This window comes from Talaromyces stipitatus, genomic scaffold, assembly GCF_000003125.1.
Source record: "Talaromyces stipitatus ATCC 10500 scf_1105507295515 genomic scaffold, whole genome shotgun sequence".
Taxonomy (NCBI): Eukaryota; Fungi; Ascomycota; class Eurotiomycetes; order Eurotiales; family Trichocomaceae; genus Talaromyces; species Talaromyces stipitatus.
In genome coordinates, this window is record NW_002990118.1 from 820,009 (window position 1) to 837,634 (window position 17,626).

Sequence of the window (17,626 nt, forward strand, 5' to 3'; positions counted from 1 at the left end):
ACTATACTATCTAGGGTGGTGATCTAGCGACACCCCCACGGAACGTAGTAGTTCTGATTGGACAATTCCTTCCAAGTTTTACCATATTTAGTAACAGGATATAGGGTTAGGGCTAAGTCCATCATACACTATCAATCGGCATATTTCCTGCCGGTCTATATTTCAGTCAATTAGGATGCACAGCTCAGAAAAGGAATTGCACCTTTGTAACGGAGAGGGGTCAATAGAGTAAAATGCATAGCATAGAAGACTAACAAGACGTGAGCTCAAGAGAAGAAACTAATCTACAAGTGTCACGGATCTGACTCAGAGGTCTGCCTTAGGCAGCGGCGCCACCAAGCAAGCAGAGGCGGTGTAGGTTTATGACACCAAGGACACCTCTGAGGGCCTTTGTTCTATGAGTTTCACGTCTTGGGAATAGCTTCACCAAAGGCTTTGTTGATGGGTTTGTTGTATTCTTTTGTTTAAGATCTTTGTACAGATGTAGCAGGCATGCTCCGTCAGGAAGCGTGCCCTGGAGCAGGCCCTGCGCAGACATAAATATGGGCTTGCTAGAGTGACGATCCCCTTAGTCATCAAGATCTCCTGTAGACTGCTTGTGGTTGTATTCCAGAGCCGCACTGTCTCGTCATTAGAGCCGGACGCCAGCAGCTGGCCATCAGGCGAGAAAGCCATTGACCGAACCGAGCCAGAATGGCCCTCGAGAGTCTGCTGTAGACTACCTGTCGATATATCCCAGAGCCGCACTTTCTTGTCGTCAGAGCCGGACGCCAGCAGCCGACCATCAGGCGAGAAGGCCACTGACTGAACCGAGCCGGAATGGTCCTCAAGAGCCTGTAATTCTGCACTCCATATTTTATTAACTTGTAGCAACTGGCATATCCAACTAGGAAGGCGCTACATCTATTAGTGTACATCTTGAATGGCTGCTGCGTACTACGGTGCTTACTAATAAAACCATGTGCAGAAGATCAAGCATACTCAGCACCTCCGATATAAGACCCAGCAGAGTCATCGCTTCTAACCAATGCAGAAAATGCTTCTGTAGGAATAGTTGCACATCTTCTAGCTCGGAAGATAAGACTCGACTTTGTTTGAGATGGTGTATCCAGTAGCGACAAGAGTATTGTAATTCCATTGGTAGATATTGGCAGATACGTTGAGGGTCGATGTCTGCCCTATGCGTTCCGGCGCTTGCTAGATGGCAGATATCTTTATGTAGACAACGTCGCATGGTCTTAAGACACAACTTAGCAATGTCTTTATGCTTTTGCGGCTCATCCACAAAGAACTTGGTGCCAGACTGGAGCAAAGGTCCTGAAATGATAGATGTAGATCCTTCATAGGCTGATCTCGATCACCGGGAATGCTTAAAATAGATCGGAATGAATCTAATTAATGGCTGATCTGGTCTGCTTCTATCTCGAGAAATAATGACAGCGCATTTATAGAAAGCGGAACTGCAAGAAGGATGATGACACTGACTATTGTCTGGAACTCTTTTAGGAGCTGCTGCTGCTCCGACTCATCACTTTCTTGGTCGTCCAGCAGTCGTTTTAGAATTGGTAGGTATGTCTTATCCATTCTCGATACATATATGGCTTGGTCTGTGAGAAGCTCCGTAAGGCGCAGTTTGGGTTCCCATTTCGAATTCTCGATGTAACGGCACACAGTGGCAGCCGAAACAAATACCGTGCTTCGCTGCCTGATAACCGATTTAGCTTCAAATCGCGAAAAAAGGTCAATATTTCAAACCGTGTCAAATCAACCAATATGGCTTCATATGAACTCGCACTTGAAGCAATACGCTCTTGAATCCAGGAGAGAAGCCCAATATTGCTTTAGTAGCAAGAACATATGGCGTTAATGCTTCACAGCTTTCAAAACGTTTTCGTGGAGTTTCGGGCACAAAACAAGCACAATACAACAATCAACGATTACTAAACGTCGAACAATCGAGAATGCTTCTACAATACGTCAATCAACTCACCGAGAATGGCCTTCCATCTACTCCTACGATGCTTGCCAACTTTGCAAGGGATATAACTGGTAAAGAGCCTGGGAAAAACTGGGTTACGCGCTGGGTAAAGGCCCATGGGAAAGAGGTCATTTCTCGCCATTCTTCGGGCCTCGATTCGGATAGAAAGAAGGCAGATTCGGCATGGAGATACACGTTATATTTTGAGCTTATTGGCCGGAAAATTGAGTAGTATAATCTATCCCCGGATCAGATTTATAATATGGATGAGAAAGGCCATTGTAGAAACTTCATCAGAAGTCTCGGTTTGAAAATAGAACCTCAATCTAATCATTCCCTAAGCACTATGATAATAGTTCTTCAATTGAAACAGAAGGAATCTATCACTAAGTGTGTGTACGGGAATCCCCAGGTGTTGAGTATCAACACCGGAATATTAGCTATTCCGGTTCCCTGGGGATATCCCCTTTACCTGCATGTAATTATCCTTCTCCTCCCTTTTTGGGGATCAGTCATAATATTCGAATAACATCAATATTATCAGGCTCATGGGCTCTTTGGAATAGCCTTACTGCGTAATCCTGTGCTTCATGTTATCAGGACGTAGCTAAACCAACACTAAGTTAGTCGAATTTGCAGAGTGACTTGTCTGCAGCCCCCACTGCACTCTTAGTGTCCGCTCAGTGAGCATTCAGTGAGCAACCATGATCAATCACATGATGAAATGAGCAGTTCAGTGAGCGTGAGCCTGGACTGAAATCTACTCAGTGAGGCTGACTATGAGCGCCCTCACAAAAGCAACCGCAGCTGAGAAAGGGAACCTCCACTCAGCAAAGGAAATCTGGTACGTATAGTCACCTACGTACGGTCACTATTCCAGATGCCAGGTTCTATGTTACAAATTGACGTGGTTCATGTCGTTATGATCAGCTAACTAGGTATTACTGGGATGGCTTAGTTGACAGAACCTTGGAACCTTCCAAGTTGTAGATATTCGCAATTGGACCATTCCATTGAACCTTCCAGTGTTCCACCGTTCATTTACATCAATGTATAAAGGATCCGGCCAATCAAATTAGGTCGTTTGAACAGCCATGCCTCAATTTTAATCTGTACTTTGTTGTACTGGAAAATTGAAGGATTACCTAGGTGTTGGATGCAAACTCAGTCACATAAACTTATATGTATACAAATGGAAGTCGTAATGTTACTTGGCAACTAGAAGGTATCTATTTCTCGCCACAAGGTAGGAGATAGGGAAAGATGGATACTTCTGAGTTCCGAGATGTCTACATAAATTTCCTCGAATACTATATTAAGGCGGGCCAGATTACATGTTTAACAAATCGTCACCGGCGTTCATCTGAAACAGCCACCCCGAAGTGATCGGCAAGCCGGGGTAAACCCTCGGCAAATTGTATTCCTATATGATGTTATTTCCATATTGCCAGGTTGGTATCATAAACCATTCGGAGTACGTCGATTTAGAGATCTGCGCTCACTGCATCAAATATCAGGGTACGGGATGATGATCCGACCAAATAGAGCTTATCATGATTATCATATCTCTTGAAGCTGGGCATTGGCAAAAGAATTGATTGATATCAACCTTGGAATAACCGGTCCAATGATATTTGGGCTAGATCAGTACGGAAGACAATGAGGATATATAAAAGAATGCTTTGATCACATCGATCTGCGTTGATAGGTGTCGGTACGTTGGTTTACTAGAGCGATGACTAAGCGAAGGTGAGCACTAAACAATATATACGTATAAGGAACTAGGTCTATTGTCCGGCTTTCCCCTCTCAGCCGCTATCTAGGAGTATTGAACCTATCTTTATATACAAGATTCCATAGAAGTGATATCACCAAAAGTCGACACTTGTGCAAATCGAACTTTCTAGAGATAGGCTGTAAAGTTGATTTGTAATGCTCAATATCGTGTCGATATGTGATGCCAATTCTCGAAATTTCTTGATACGTAAATCTTGTCCTATTCCCAATTCCTATCCCAAATTGGCCTAGCTCATCCTGAGTTCCAACAATAGGTTCGGGTCACGAGACTAAATAGACGCCATTCCCCTCATTTTATATTAATAATTGCAGCTATCCCCGCCTCTAAAGTTGAAACCATGGGATGACGCTTTGGAGGTAGGGATAGGGACTACGAACCATTTCCCCTACTGGTCCTGATGCACAATCACAAGAGATCCTTATGCCAATAACATGTCCTCACACCCCGTTTCATATTGAATAGTAGTCAAATGTGTCAATCATCTACCAAGGTACTACTCCGTATCTACTAAAAGACCCGCAAAACCGTATGCCTCGTAATCATGGAGGCTCGGGGTAGGACAAGCTTGATCATCCAGCCATTCCAGCTTGTGACTGTGTAGACGTACAACATACAAGCATTATCTATAATTTTGTTATGGATTGTAATTACTAAGGATCACTTACATCCGTTACCCGTTTCTCGTATTTGAAGGTTCAAATAGTCTCCCGACACAATCCGTAATCACGCAACATCATCACATTTTATGAGCCACAACCCTAACACATAAGCTGATAGTGGAGACTGTGGAATGATAGCAGAGTTTTCGTGCATGCATGGATGGGCCACCCAAGATTCTAATGGCTTGTAATACATGTGTGCATGTGCCAAGTACACCGCACAGGATGCACTGAATGCATGGGAGCTCTTATCTGGAGTAGGTAGGTCCTAGCGGTTCCAGCCGCAGCACATGCTTCATTCAGACATCCCCGTTACGATGATGGCTAGCTGGATCGAGTGGCCCGGAAAATTCCTGGTAATTGCCCAGACATCGAATCTAGGCCCTAAGTAGTAGTAGTAGATGATATGCGTCAGAGAACTCTATAATAGGGATTTCAAAATATACTAAGAGTACGTCCAATGAAAGAAAGCAGAAGAAAGAATACCCAAGTGTATATCAAAATGGAGAAGACCTGAACTCCTTGATAACCTGTCCCGTAACCCAAAAAAGGAAGATCATAGCAACATAGAGTTCGTTAGTTTCATCTACGACACAGATGACAGACTCCTATTTCGATGACGATTCTTTCATGAGGCCCATCATGACACTGGCCCTTTTTGTCGCCGTCGAACTCGGTTTTGTGGAAATGCCCACTGGGATCACGGCATCCCGTATAAACGTATATATTTTTGAACCAGTTGCACATCTTGTATCAGTTTATTGTCGGCAGGTCGATATCGGCATAACTAGTCGTACATAAGCAAAGCTGATATTAAAAAGGAGGGGATCTGGAAATTGCATACTTTGGGAGGATGAATGTATGGAAACTGGTCAATTGCCCAAGTAATATTGAACAAGTTCAATATCAGGACTGACTTCGCAAGTTTGGAGATTGTAGTGACGGTCAAACTGTCAGGTCATTCTCCAGGAAGACATGCTCACAAAACAGTGTACAATGAGAGCATAGTAAATCATGGTCAGTCGTTGAAATGCTTTCTTTAGTCTGATATATCAAACCACTTGAAGTGGCGACAAGCTCATGGATATAAGCTACAGGAGTCCTTCCAATCCGATGAATTCCAGGATGTTGCTTCTAGCACCTCGTGCCATGTAACAAGAAGCGTCAAGTAGCGTCGGGGCGATGTGCCTAAGTAAATAAAGCTCCTGGTAACATGGGTACATACATTAATGACACTACCAGTAGTAGTAATTGCTCCGGTTTAATTTGTGAGCAATATATTTATAAAAACAAGACACAAAAATGAAACCCAAGAAGCGCTCTATCATGTTGTAAAGTTTCCCACTTACAGAGTAATCCCGCACATCCGGAAACTCGTAGTACTAAGTACCCTGATCTTCCCGCGATTTAGGTAGAAGACCATTCGTCTACAGGAGGATTTAAGCTATATTAGAAACAAGCAAGAGAATTAAGAGTGAAGCGGAAAGAAATGTCAGTTATAGAACAAGGAACATCCATGTAGAGAAACATGTTGATTCGCTACACCGGCCTCCGGCTGAATTCTCCAGACCTTTCTAGTACTTAGGCTTGTTATGGAACGTAGGTTCCGTCAGTCCCGCTTTCATCAAGGCTCTTGAAGATCGACTAGGAGCCATGCTTGGCCACCGTCTCTTTCAAACGTCAAGCAGGTCTGGCTTCAAGCCCATAACACACATATACACGTGGCGCTAGACAGGGGTTGAGTAAAATAGACAGCTGCTTTCTTAACGGCTGACCTCGATTGATCTTGGCTGATATTGATCGTGACGGCCTCCGAAGGAATGATTTACGTACCTTGAGAGTTCCTTGACCATACCGAAGTGCATCGCAGATCTTTCAGAGAGAAAAAAATCTACCCCTCGAAACATTACCCCTGTTTAGGTCTAGACAAAAGCCACTGAACTGGAAAGTTGGCCGGAACTGAATCGACCAGGTTTTGTGGCTAAACTCAAAAATTCAGACAAAGAGAAGAAAACAATCCAACGTTGAGGCATGAGACACACTAGTAAGTTAAGATGAATCACCGTGGATCAGTTTTGACCCTTGAGTATGCCTGATCCACAATCACGACCGGGAACATCGGGAAATCGGGAGAGGAATCGGAAACATGCTGATCGATCGACCTCCCGTTGTCAAGAGCAAAAATCGCGCCACGACAGTTTTGTTTAAGCTGCTGCTTAATGTAGACACATATAGCTTAGTGCAATTCTTGCACAAACGTGGAATCTTTGAGGCCGACGGAGATATTTTTGTATCTGACGTCGTCCTGTCGATCATGATTTCAAATGCAACGGAGAAGTCTTATAGATACCTGAAGTAACTAAAAGAAAAACAAATCCAAGAACAGAGGATGAACACCACATCCAACGATCTATTTCAACCACCACTTAATGAGTACGTCATGATAAGATCCTCCGCTTCGCTGAACGGCCAGGCCACCATCCACTCCATCAACCAGCGACAGGGATAGTGGTAGTAATATGGGAGGAAACAACGACAGTACATTACGAACGGTCAGCTATGATCACAGGGGGGTTACAAATCTCCGCAGGCATGCCGTACGCCGGTTGTGTCGGTAGAAACACCTCACATCACTCGATTCCTTTATCTCCGAGTAACGTTTTGACCATCTCAACATGGCATGTGAAAATGAACAACAGCAGGGTTGTTTCAAATGTCGACTAGGTGCTCGTATCACCAACCCTGGAGATCTCGAATAATAGCTCGGCTGAACTCAAATAAGGCGAGTCATGCAAGTTCTCACTTTCTGCAGAATGATTTATCGGTCAAACACTCAAAGGGATGAAGCAATTGAGTGGATGATAGAAGTTAATTCAGGCCGCAATCCGCATATCAATTTATCAAACTGGCCCATCAACGGAAAAACCATCGTAAATAAGGTTTGTCAATCCTCGGTAATTTGTAAAGTGCCGAGATGATCATAGAGCAAATGGTAAGTTAGGTCGTTTGTTCGGCGAAATCCGTGCCGGTTCAAGGCAAAGCAAGGATGCATCGCCGGTATTGCATGCACGGTCTACCTCTGCTAGTGTGCTTCTAGTGCTACAGGCACTACAATCCTTTAGAGTATCAAGTAACAGTCTGACAGATGCAATCCAGTATGTACCATAATATAAGCGGTAGGAACATACATTCTATAGCCCATACCGAGTTGAGGGACTCGGGCCTCTTCACAACATTTGAAGGTGTGAAGATGAATTTTTGGAGGATCTATTTTTAAGACGATAAGGGGAGTTCTAACATCGACTAACAAAGAAAGGCCGTGATATATTGCTACTCTTCACTTCCGCTGTAACCTTCCGGATAAACATGATGCAAGAATCAGACAATAAGCCGGATCTTCTATTGTCTGAGCTCCAATCTTATGCAATTTATTTCAAATAAAACACCACGCTCTAAGGTCATTGAATTGTTCCATTGGACCGTTGGTAGGATTGTTCATGCAAAATTGAGCTCGGACCCTCAAACTAAAAAACCAAGAGTCTATAGACGTATTATCAGCTTCCTTATAGAAACGGCATATTACTACATACTTCATATGTATAAGTTCTTCACTGGGTAGGTTAAATGTACGGGTAAATCGAAGAGGAATGTGTATATACAACTTAATGCTACGTGATTGACTTAGGGGTTGAGAGTGCATCGTATGTACTGGTATCTTATCAATACTATCAGACGGGAGGTACAATACCATACAATATCAGGAAGCGAGCATGGTTTGATGGCCGAGTCTAGAGCTTTCACAAGATTATAACTCTAATATATCGCTCAAGTTGACTCAACTGGACTCCGAGTAATACATGGAACTAGCTTTATGATTAAGCTGATTTTTTGAGTCATTTCCAAATTTATTTCTTGAGCGAGTCAACTGCTTAATACTTAATATCAACACGCTTGGTCTTTTGATTCTTGGGACTTACTTTCAGGCTAAGGTTCCAATGTGGAGCCGAGACAACCGGGAGAATTGCACAAGCCCTAAGTCTTCGGAAATTTTCTCCTCCAGGTAGTCACTAACTACTTTGTACATACTATAGTACTTCACTTATGCCGCTCGCTCGAATAGGTAATTAACCAATATTTAACCTTCAAACCAGAGATGTAGTTAACGCTTTGGAACGTCCTTGTTGAATACAACGTACTGTACGCTAGATAGCACGTACGAATTCAAATAAGGCACTACATACCTGAGCAATCCGTGACTATCCGAGTTGTGAGCAGGAGCTAGATGTCGCATCGACTAATAGCCTTTACCTCGATTGGTGCAATTCCGACGCTCAAGTTAAAATAACTGCGTACACGGAGTACGTACATACCATGTACATAGGTATGTCGGAATGACGTCGGGTCATTAAGGAGAACTAAAGCAGAGCGATCTTCATAGATACCTAAGTCTTCGGCTTGTCGTCTGACCTCCTATACTCTGTTACTGTTCAGATCTATCGTCAAATACTCCGCACACAACGGATATATGAACAGTCGGGCGCCGAAAGTAATACGTAATCTCTTGTGCTGCATGCATCCGTCCTCCGTATAACCTTGTTACACCCGACGGCTCGGCCCGCTCCTTTATCGCCACCGAGGGTCCCAGAGAAAGAATGTTGTCTGTCTATTCTATCCTCACTTGAAGCAGATTCCCTTTCCTGCGTATTACTTATTAATGTTCAAAGTTGGTGGAAATTCCGACTCCTGAGGACCAGCTACATCAAAATTCAAAGTGCGGCCCCGTTTTCTTAGCTTATTGCATGAGGTCTATCCGCAAAAATAGCTTGAGAATCACCTCGAGGCAATGTTTCAATCTTCAAGGTTGTATTCGAAACTTCGTTACGCACGTACAATTACGCAGCGCTAAATTTGGAGACGGCAGAATTTCGGGAGAGCCTCGGAGGGAGCGGCGCGATGCCAAACCACTTCAGTGTTCACCTGGAAGTCTCGAGAATTTGAAATCCATAATCGGAACCCTAAGTCGAGGCTGGTAGATCGCCAATTCGATCAGTCCTTGCCTGTAAGAAGATACTACGTACATACTTCATAAGAGTACGTAACTAGTCTTCGGAATTCACGAAGTGTGAACTACGATCTGGATAGTACATTGGAAATTAACGGTATAAATTCAGATAGCTAACCATCGATAGTCCATATAACAGTCAAGAAGTTCTACCTATGATTCATGAAAATCCAGTCTTTTTGCCTAATGACTCGAACAAAATTGATTTGTGGGGAGAGAACCCCGCTGCAACCAAGTCCCAAGAAGACATTCACGATTTATTAGTGCGGATGTCCATTGTCCTGGTGGCAGTGCTTTGTATATTAACCTGTAGCAGGCAACATCGCGAACCCTTTATGACGAGTTTTCCCGATGGATACATGATCCTTTCCTGTGACTCAGCCCGATACTCCGTCATAGAGTCCATGAGAATCCTAGTCTGGCATGAGGCTACAAGCCTAATGGACATGAACTATATACTAGAAAGATACGTAGTGGGGCTGACTACCTGAGATACATTTGTATCCGGCTTTTTCTCCAAAATCGGATATGCTTAGCAATCAGGACACAGCTCGACATGCGAGTGGTTCGAACGAAGAATTAGATTGCCCAGGATATGCAAACCCGACTCGCAATCAAATCGGCACTTGAAGGGTGTTCCTATTTGAGGTGCTGCTCTATTTCTTTCTTTTCTTTCTTTCTTTTTTTTTTTTTTTTTTTTTTTTTTGAGCAAGGACGCAGTTCGAGGGTGAATACGACGTATCCAGTAACTATATATCCAGGTACGATCACCGGAGTCTGAGTAATTTTGGAAACCGGTATTAGTCTGCTCCCAAGGTTCTGTTACAGTACATCGTGGATATTCGAGAGACTCGGCTCATGTAGGTCATTCTAGTGAAAAATGTGGTACTCCAAAAATGTTCAAGGCTCTGATTCCTCCTAGACTTGTTGATCAGTCCTATGGATCAAACTCTAACTAACAGCATGCTAGATAGTGTGATGAGAAGAAAAATCGTTCTCCATATGTCATCGTCGACACAAGAGTTGGGAGGATTGCTAATATCACCACCTCGAGGGTTATGACATGTTGGTGGTAACAATGGAAGATAAAGATTCTGATCCTACTTCCCTGGCCAAATATATCCATGAATATCGAGTACCCGATATCGTTACCCTTTGTAGACTGCATCTGTTTTCAGAATGGGTTTAGAATTATCAGAGTAATTACCTGGCTGTTACCAGGAATCTGAGTTGCACTTTCTTGTGCATTCTCAGACCTCGACTAGGTAAAGAATCATATCCATACATCGACACCATTACCCATAAATATTTACAAAACTGCTGCGCTAATAATACATTCGTTTTCTTTTAGGCAGATTACTAATTTCTATGCACTATCAAACCGTTCAACAATGAGCTTCGTACACGCCCTACTCTCGCCGCGGATTCCAGATCCACTTCATCACCAGGATGTTGTCTGAAGATAGGTGCTGTCGAAACAGTCGCAATTGATGCGGCAGGTGCATGCCCATTCTTCTTATCCCTTTGAATAATCGACTCATCATTTGTATCCATACTTTTATTCCTTCGAGCTGGAACAACAACTTGTTTCGGTTTTTGTAGTACGTGAACATCGAACTCGAAATATGCAAAATTTGGATCCGCGCTCATCGGTGTCAAAGGATCCTTATAATTCTGCGAAAGTGTTTTGCTAGTTACCGAAGAAGCAGGACGAATAGTCGAGAATGTGCCCCTTTTTTGATAACTTGATAACACCATTGAAGGACGTCCAAAGCTGATCATGTCACTATCTCGGCTCGTCGAGAACCGTGATTCGGGATACTGTTGTGACTGTACCCGGTAGTTGTCTCTATCAAAGTATTTGCGGTAATATTGGTAGTAGTAAGATGGAATGGTAACCCTTGACGTCCTGGCTGTTTCAGGTCTACTGATTGTCTCGATATTGGTTTGGTCATCCGATTTGCTTGGACTGAGTATGAGCCACGACGATTCTGGAAATTGCTTTTTTCGTGGTAATTCAGTCTGGTTATTTGTATAATCGGTTGATATCTCATTATCGTTAGTGATGATCGACTGGGAAGTCTCGGTCTTTAGTGGAAATGAAGGTACAGACGACGGCGATTGTTCCGGTTGCGTTGCGAAAGGTCTCTTCGATGTACCAATAATCTCTTGTACTCCTCGTGACCTTCTTCTACTGAGACGTTTTAACCTAGGCCATGGATTTTCGGTGACTCTAGGGGACGCAATAGGCCTTGTCAGGACAGTTTGATATTCCATACTCGTCGAACTCCGACTCTCCAAATCGTCATGCTTCCATAGGAACTTTTGGTTTGCATTCCGGGTATTTCTGCGTGTCAGAATATCTTTGTCGTCTGGTTGAGAGAGCCATGGGAAGCGCCAATTCCGTACATATGGAATGGACCGTCTTCGTATGTAGAGCAAGACGAGTATCAAGACTCCCAAGGATAGACCCACTATTATTGAAAATCGAACATCAGATATTACCACACCCGGAAGGCGTTAATACAAAGGTGGCTTACCGACTATACCGACGATGAGGCCTGTCTTGGATCCAGTGCTGCCGGTGGTGTGGTGATCTTCATCGTGTTCGTAGGAGCTTTCATGCGAGGCGTCCAGCACATCGTGAGAGCGGGCGAACCACTTATTCAATTCAACTCTTTGCGCGTACGAATATCGAGTCTTTCTCATTATGGACCTTTCAACGAGAGAGGTTTGGAGATGTGATAAGAGATTGAGGCCTGGATGCCCCGTGAGACATTGAAACGACTGCATAGACGTTAGAAAAGGCAGAAAGGTTGATGCTTGATAATATTCCATACCAAATAGCAAAGCAAGATCTACCTAGGTAGCATTGCTACCCAGGATGCAGTGTCAAAGAAGGGAACAATTCGATTAGTGTAACTTCCGAGGCTGTAATTAGCATTTTATGAGTTTTACTCAGAATCGCCAGATGGCAATACAAGGGTTCTAGAGTAAAGAAAGAACCCAATGCCAAGGTCAAATTGGATGTTGTTGGACATATATGAGACAATGCCGGTCTTAGGTGTATCATATTAGGCTATTAGGGTTAGAGATCTGAAACACGAAGCAGCGCTGGTTGGAGTCTCACCATATAACTTCATACTTCAGCTGTCTTAAGTGTTAACTATAGGTATCAGGGTAGTCTCGTATGGTTACAAAGAATACCTCGCTAAAGAATGCCACTTAATGTAGGGAGTTAAGGTTGTAGAATGGGAAATGTTAACCTGTTGCATTTACCTGACGAACTTCGAAACCCTCAGCGCCACCCATCATGCAGGAAGAGTGTGAACTTGGGTCCTGGCGTTCTTTCTCCAAGCTCACTTGAATCCATTCGAGTAACTTTACACGCAACAGTTGAACAGCCAAAGGTATTACATATGGCCTAAGAAGCGTTCAATATTTGAAGGTGACTCTTACAAGTTATAGTTAGATCAAAAATGATCAATAATGATCAATAATGAAAATAAACCCTTTCCAAGTATCTGCGCCATAAATGCTGCCAGGAATAAAAATACACTGTACAAGCACCCGAAAGCTTGAATATGAGTAAATCTTGCAGCGATGAATGAGTAGGCCCGCTCTTGAAACATCCTTGAAACAGAAAGCTCTAAGCTCCTTATCTCAAGCACTTTGTTGCTGTGATCTTTGTCACACTCAAAATATCTCTCTCCACCCTTTTCGACCCGGTTCGAAAACCCAAGATTTAGGAGGGTGTTCTCCTAATAGGCGATCCGAGAATAGTACTTTCGTTTAGATCCCTCGAGCGAAAGCTTCCCCTTAAATTGAGAGAGTCCGAAAGAAGCATCTTTGTAGAATTCCAGTTGACATTGCCAGGCACATCGTTGATCTCTTCAAGCTTATCGCCCAATTTGACAACCGAAAATCGAATCATCCTAGGATCGAGGGATAACGTTCGACGCACGGCGGCTTGGACGGGCCCTGATGCATCAAAGCGCATGATGAAGTGCCAGCCTTCAGAGTATCGAGCTTGATGTTTTGTGGTGGGTTTGGGGAGAGTGAAGGTTCCCCAGTTTGTGTAGCCGCGGACTACGCCGCCTGATCGGAGAACTTGCACGCCGGCATTTTTGGCAATTCTAATGGTAGAAACCGTATTAGTCTCGTCCTTATGAGAAAGAAGGTAAGGAAGGTTGAATGCAGACGACGTTGAAGGGTTTGACGTACTCCTTGACTTCCTTAAGACTCCCGGGTCGAACCTGTGCGAAAATGGTCAGCATGCGAAGACAGCGCATTAGTTGAGAAATTCACAGTCCATACAATTGCAATTAATTCGTATAGCATCGTGTCGAGCTTAAATGAGAGTCGGAACCAAACACGTAAGCCGCGCAATGCAATGGAGTTTTTTTTCCGGTAGTCAACGTTTTGCGGAGGCCGAAGTAAAGTGATGGTTGTCCGCCAAGACCTGATCGGTTGGATGGCCTTGATGCCTTGGGACCGATTAGATAAGGCGGAAAGCTATCAGAGGCCGTCATAGCTCTCCATCTCCGGAGTATATATCTATCTTTCCACCTTTTTTATTTTCTATTCTACAACTCTTCCTCTTTCCCCTCAACTTCCTTACTATATCCTCTTTTTATGCCAATTGATATATATCTTTCACCATGTCTCTCGCCGCTCTCACTCGCCCATTGGCATCTCGAATGCTCTGCCAACGTCTTCCAGTAACCGTTGCGGCTCGCCGATCCATTCCCGCTTTTCCGCGGGGAACAACCATCAGAAGCTTTTCGAGAAGTTCGCAATGTACGTTGCAATTGCTGCTCAATTCCTGGAAATAGTATAGGAATGGTCATGCTAATTAGTCGTGATAGTTGAGGTTAAGAAGTATACCGAATCTCATGAGTGGGTTGAGCTCGATGGTAATGTCGGTAAGTACTAAGCTATGCGCAGACAGTAGGAGAAAGAATTCGGAATGCGAATTGCGTTATTCCTATTACCTCCCTGTGTTTAGCATAGGTTGCTTTATCTTTTCTTTCATATTCCCTCGGCTAACCACCGACAATATAACAGCTACAATTGGAATCACCGAATATGCCGCCAAATCCCTCGGTGACGTCGTCTACGTCGAACTTCCCACCGCCGACCTCGAAGTCGCAGCCGGCGAGCCCGTCGGTGCTGTCGAATCAGTGAAATCTGCCTCAGATGTGCTTTCGCCCGTCTCCGGAAAAGTGATTGACGGTAATGCCGTGTTGGGTGATAAGCCCAAGACCATCAATGAGAGCCCCGAAGGTGAAGGGTGGATTGCGAAGATTGAGGTCAATGATCCCAGTGAAGTGGAGGGTTTGATGGATCAGAAGGCGTATTTGGAGTCTGTTGAGGATCATTAGATACTTGTCCCATCCTTGTCTCTTTATGAAGTTTTTGGAGGCTGTGTTGTTCTTTTGGCCTGTCATATGCAACGTAGACGGTTGCTAGGATTCGAAGTCAGGCTCTGATTACTCGCAGAAGTTGTTGGGGTTACTAATGTTTCAAGTAATAGATTCACAGCTGAGATTTCAACATGAGCTGTATGACAAGAAAATCATCATGTACAAATTGGAAAAGAGTTATGTCTATTGGTATCGAATTATGATCTAAATACAGTAACATCACTTAGTAAACGTATTTATACAGGTGGAATCGATTCACGGCAAATCGGACACTGCAACCTTAACCTCATCCAACTTTCCAAACATGTGCTATGAAAGATATGTCGACACGGCGTCACCATATATGCCCTTCGGCTCAAGATACTACTTGCACCATCAGTCATGCTAGATGCTCCAATGCCATTTGGAGATACAATAACAGGGACTTCGATGTCTTGCATGCATATAGCACAATCAAATATTTTCTTCTTTTTATCCTTGGGTCGTGGTGGCTTGTCTGCCTGACCGCGACTGCTTCCAGCTGTAGTGCTTGGTGTAGTGGTATCTCTTTCTTCGGCGCGAAGGTAGCCGATAGGTAGAGTAGTGCCAGATTCCAGGTCGTCGCCGGTTCCACTTCTGGAGGTGTCATGTATGACAGGGTGATAATCATAGGCTGGAGGAGCCCAGCCATTGGGAACGAAGAATCGGGGGCCTAAAATATCTTGACTGGCAAGGATCCAAGCTTGGACCCAGACCCAGCCAGCCATCGCCAATGCCGTTGTAGTGTCGGGGCGAACGAATAGGACATTTCCTCGTGCAGTGAGAAAGTACACAAAAGGGACGAGGCGTAGGATGCTTTCGCCGATGACGAACTCCCATGTTAGTGCTTTGCGACAGTTCCGCATAATATTGCGGTAAATTTGTGGTATCCAAAACGATAGGTAAACAAAACTGATGATCTTTGCATATATGGCCCCGATTTTACTCGGGAAGAGAAACGACCATAGTGTAACGATGCTCACGCAGCCTAGAACGAAGTAAAACCGTGCGTACATGGTCCCAACGTCTGCTCCTATCTCTGATTGTGAAGGCATGGTATTGTTGGGTTGTGTAGCTCCAGGTGTAGTCGTGGGAGCAGGTGTGGCCGCATTGGGTCTTGTTTGATCTGGAGGTAGGACGACCGGAGTTGCACCAGAACTGACTGCTGCAGCTGCAGTAACAGGAGGTGGTAGACTATCCTGATTGTTATTCGTTTCTGTGTGACGGTCCTGATTCCGTCGCTCGGGTACCTGGACTGCCCATACTTCCATCATGAATCTCATGCCTATGTAACAGACTGAAAGAAATACGAGGAAAGCCGTCGCTGATATCTCGATAAAAGAGGTATCCTCGAACAAAGCTAATAATGTCATAGTCATGACCATTGCATCTCCCAATGACATCAGCGCAATGGAGTAGAAACTGATGCGACTTCTAGTGGACGGTGTAGAGGCCTCTTTTATCTGTCGCATTAGTAAGTACAACTGCCCTGTCATGATTGCACCCAGTGAGTATATCGTCCGCGAAGCAAACTTTCGGTACTCCTCTTGTTTCGGCCCGACGACGTAGAGGCCCTCGGAAGGAGGGAAGTCAGGTGCACCTTTCGACTCCAGAAGTATCCCACAGTCCGGAGAGAACACAACAAAGGACATTTCTATCATAGGAGGAGGGGGAATCGGTATTCCCGCCGGGAACCTAAGTTCCTGCTCGATTTTATCTAATAACGTACGATTCGGGGCTTTTCCGCCAATGTTGACTGGACGTTGTTGTATGTAGAGAATGTACTCGCACTTTGGGGTTGCGAATGCCATAGGATGGACTCCTCTAGGAAGAGAGGACCATGGGAAGAAAGTCGATTCATATCTGCGCTTCCTGGAAATATTATCTGAAAGTATCTGCACCATTGCCTCGCGAGAGATATTAAATGTATCATGCGAAAGTGTCAAATGGGGCAGTGCCAAAAGTCCGTCATATTTCTCGCTCGTAGTCGTTAATATGATTGCGCCTTGATCCGGAAAATGCAACCCAAACGTCGACATATACCAGGTGCTGCCCCATGCAGCATCGCTTTCGAATGCCAGATCTGCGCGGATTTGCCGCACCGACGTCCCATACTGTTCGACCTTTTGTTCATCGCCACTTACAAAATCAACATATACTCGTCCAGTTTCTCCTGTGATATTGAGACCGAATTCTTGGGTTATGAAGTCATTCTCTTGCATCAAGGCAGTCGTGTTTAAGAGTGGCCCATGAGGCACCGCATGTTTAGTCCAATCTCCGCGAAGCTTCCCTGTGATGTTGCGATAAACCGGAAGCGATAATGAAGATAAGTTAACGGATGGCGCTTGATCTGGCAATTCCAACTCCGGTGGGCTCTGGAAACCTCCGCTCTTTAGAGCAGAACGTATATTTCGCCTTGCTATTTGTTGTGCCTGCGGCAACAGGTCCCAGGAATAGCTATCATTCTGTCTCAATCCTGCTATCGGAAGCCATTTGTCCGCCTGGGGATCGAGATCGTCGTATACAGAATCATTGAGCCATCTGGTCGCATTTGCCTCGTGGGCAAGTCGTGCTTCGCGTTCGCCGGTCTGATCGATCAACGGAGCCCGGTTCGATGAGCTGAGCAGGATGTAGACTGCAACAACGAAAAAGAAGAAGCCCCCACGGTTATCCATTCAGGCCAGC

At 44.5% G+C, this 17,626-nt stretch overlaps 5 protein-coding genes across 5 annotated transcripts, besides 2 other annotated features; 2 read left to right on the top strand and 3 right to left on the bottom strand.

Moving 5' to 3' along the window:
• Positions 1 to 1,256: 1,256 nt before the first annotated feature.
• TSTA_043260 (uncharacterized protein) lies at positions 1,257 to 2,210 on the top strand (the record flags this gene model as incomplete). The annotated part of the gene is made up of 4 exons (XM_002484759.1): positions 1,257 to 1,314; positions 1,507 to 1,569; positions 1,722 to 1,740; positions 1,802 to 2,210. The coding sequence occupies 4 exons, from the start codon at positions 1,257 to 1,259 to the stop codon at positions 2,208 to 2,210; spliced, it is 549 nt and encodes a 182-aa protein (XP_002484804.1).
• Positions 1,845 to 2,279: a mobile genetic element.
• A 7,877-nt stretch (positions 2,280 to 10,156) lies between these two features.
• Positions 10,157 to 10,203: a microsatellite.
• Positions 10,204 to 10,856: 653 nt separating this feature from the next.
• Positions 10,857 to 12,206, bottom strand: TSTA_043270 (uncharacterized protein; the record flags this gene model as incomplete). The annotated part of the gene is made up of 2 exons (XM_002484760.1): positions 10,857 to 11,971; positions 12,038 to 12,206. 2 exons carry the CDS (start codon positions 12,204 to 12,206, stop codon positions 10,857 to 10,859), a joined length of 1,284 nt encoding a protein of 427 aa, XP_002484805.1.
• Positions 12,207 to 12,989: 783 nt separating this feature from the next.
• Positions 12,990 to 13,907, bottom strand: TSTA_043280 (mitochondrial 37S ribosomal protein YmS16). The gene is made up of 3 exons (XM_002484761.1): positions 13,815 to 13,907; positions 13,722 to 13,753; positions 12,990 to 13,633 (listed from the first exon to the last, which is right to left on the bottom strand). The coding sequence occupies exons 1-3, from the start codon at positions 13,836 to 13,838 to the stop codon at positions 13,243 to 13,245; spliced, it is 447 nt and encodes a 148-aa protein (XP_002484806.1). The 5' UTR covers positions 13,839 to 13,907; the 3' UTR covers positions 12,990 to 13,242.
• A 157-nt stretch (positions 13,908 to 14,064) lies between these two features.
• TSTA_043290 (glycine cleavage system H protein) lies at positions 14,065 to 15,501 on the top strand. Its single transcript, XM_002484762.1, has 3 exons — positions 14,065 to 14,297; positions 14,366 to 14,422; positions 14,565 to 15,501. The coding sequence occupies exons 1-3, from the start codon at positions 14,159 to 14,161 to the stop codon at positions 14,879 to 14,881; spliced, it is 513 nt and encodes a 170-aa protein (XP_002484807.1). The 5' UTR covers positions 14,065 to 14,158; the 3' UTR covers positions 14,882 to 15,501.
• Positions 15,179 to 17,616, bottom strand: TSTA_043300 (RING finger ubiquitin ligase (Tul1), putative; the record flags this gene model as incomplete). The annotated part of the gene is made up of 2 exons (XM_002484763.1): positions 15,179 to 15,232; positions 15,262 to 17,616. The coding sequence occupies 2 exons, from the start codon at positions 17,614 to 17,616 to the stop codon at positions 15,179 to 15,181; spliced, it is 2,409 nt and encodes an 802-aa protein (XP_002484808.1).
• Between the last annotated feature and the right edge of the window lie 10 nt (positions 17,617 to 17,626).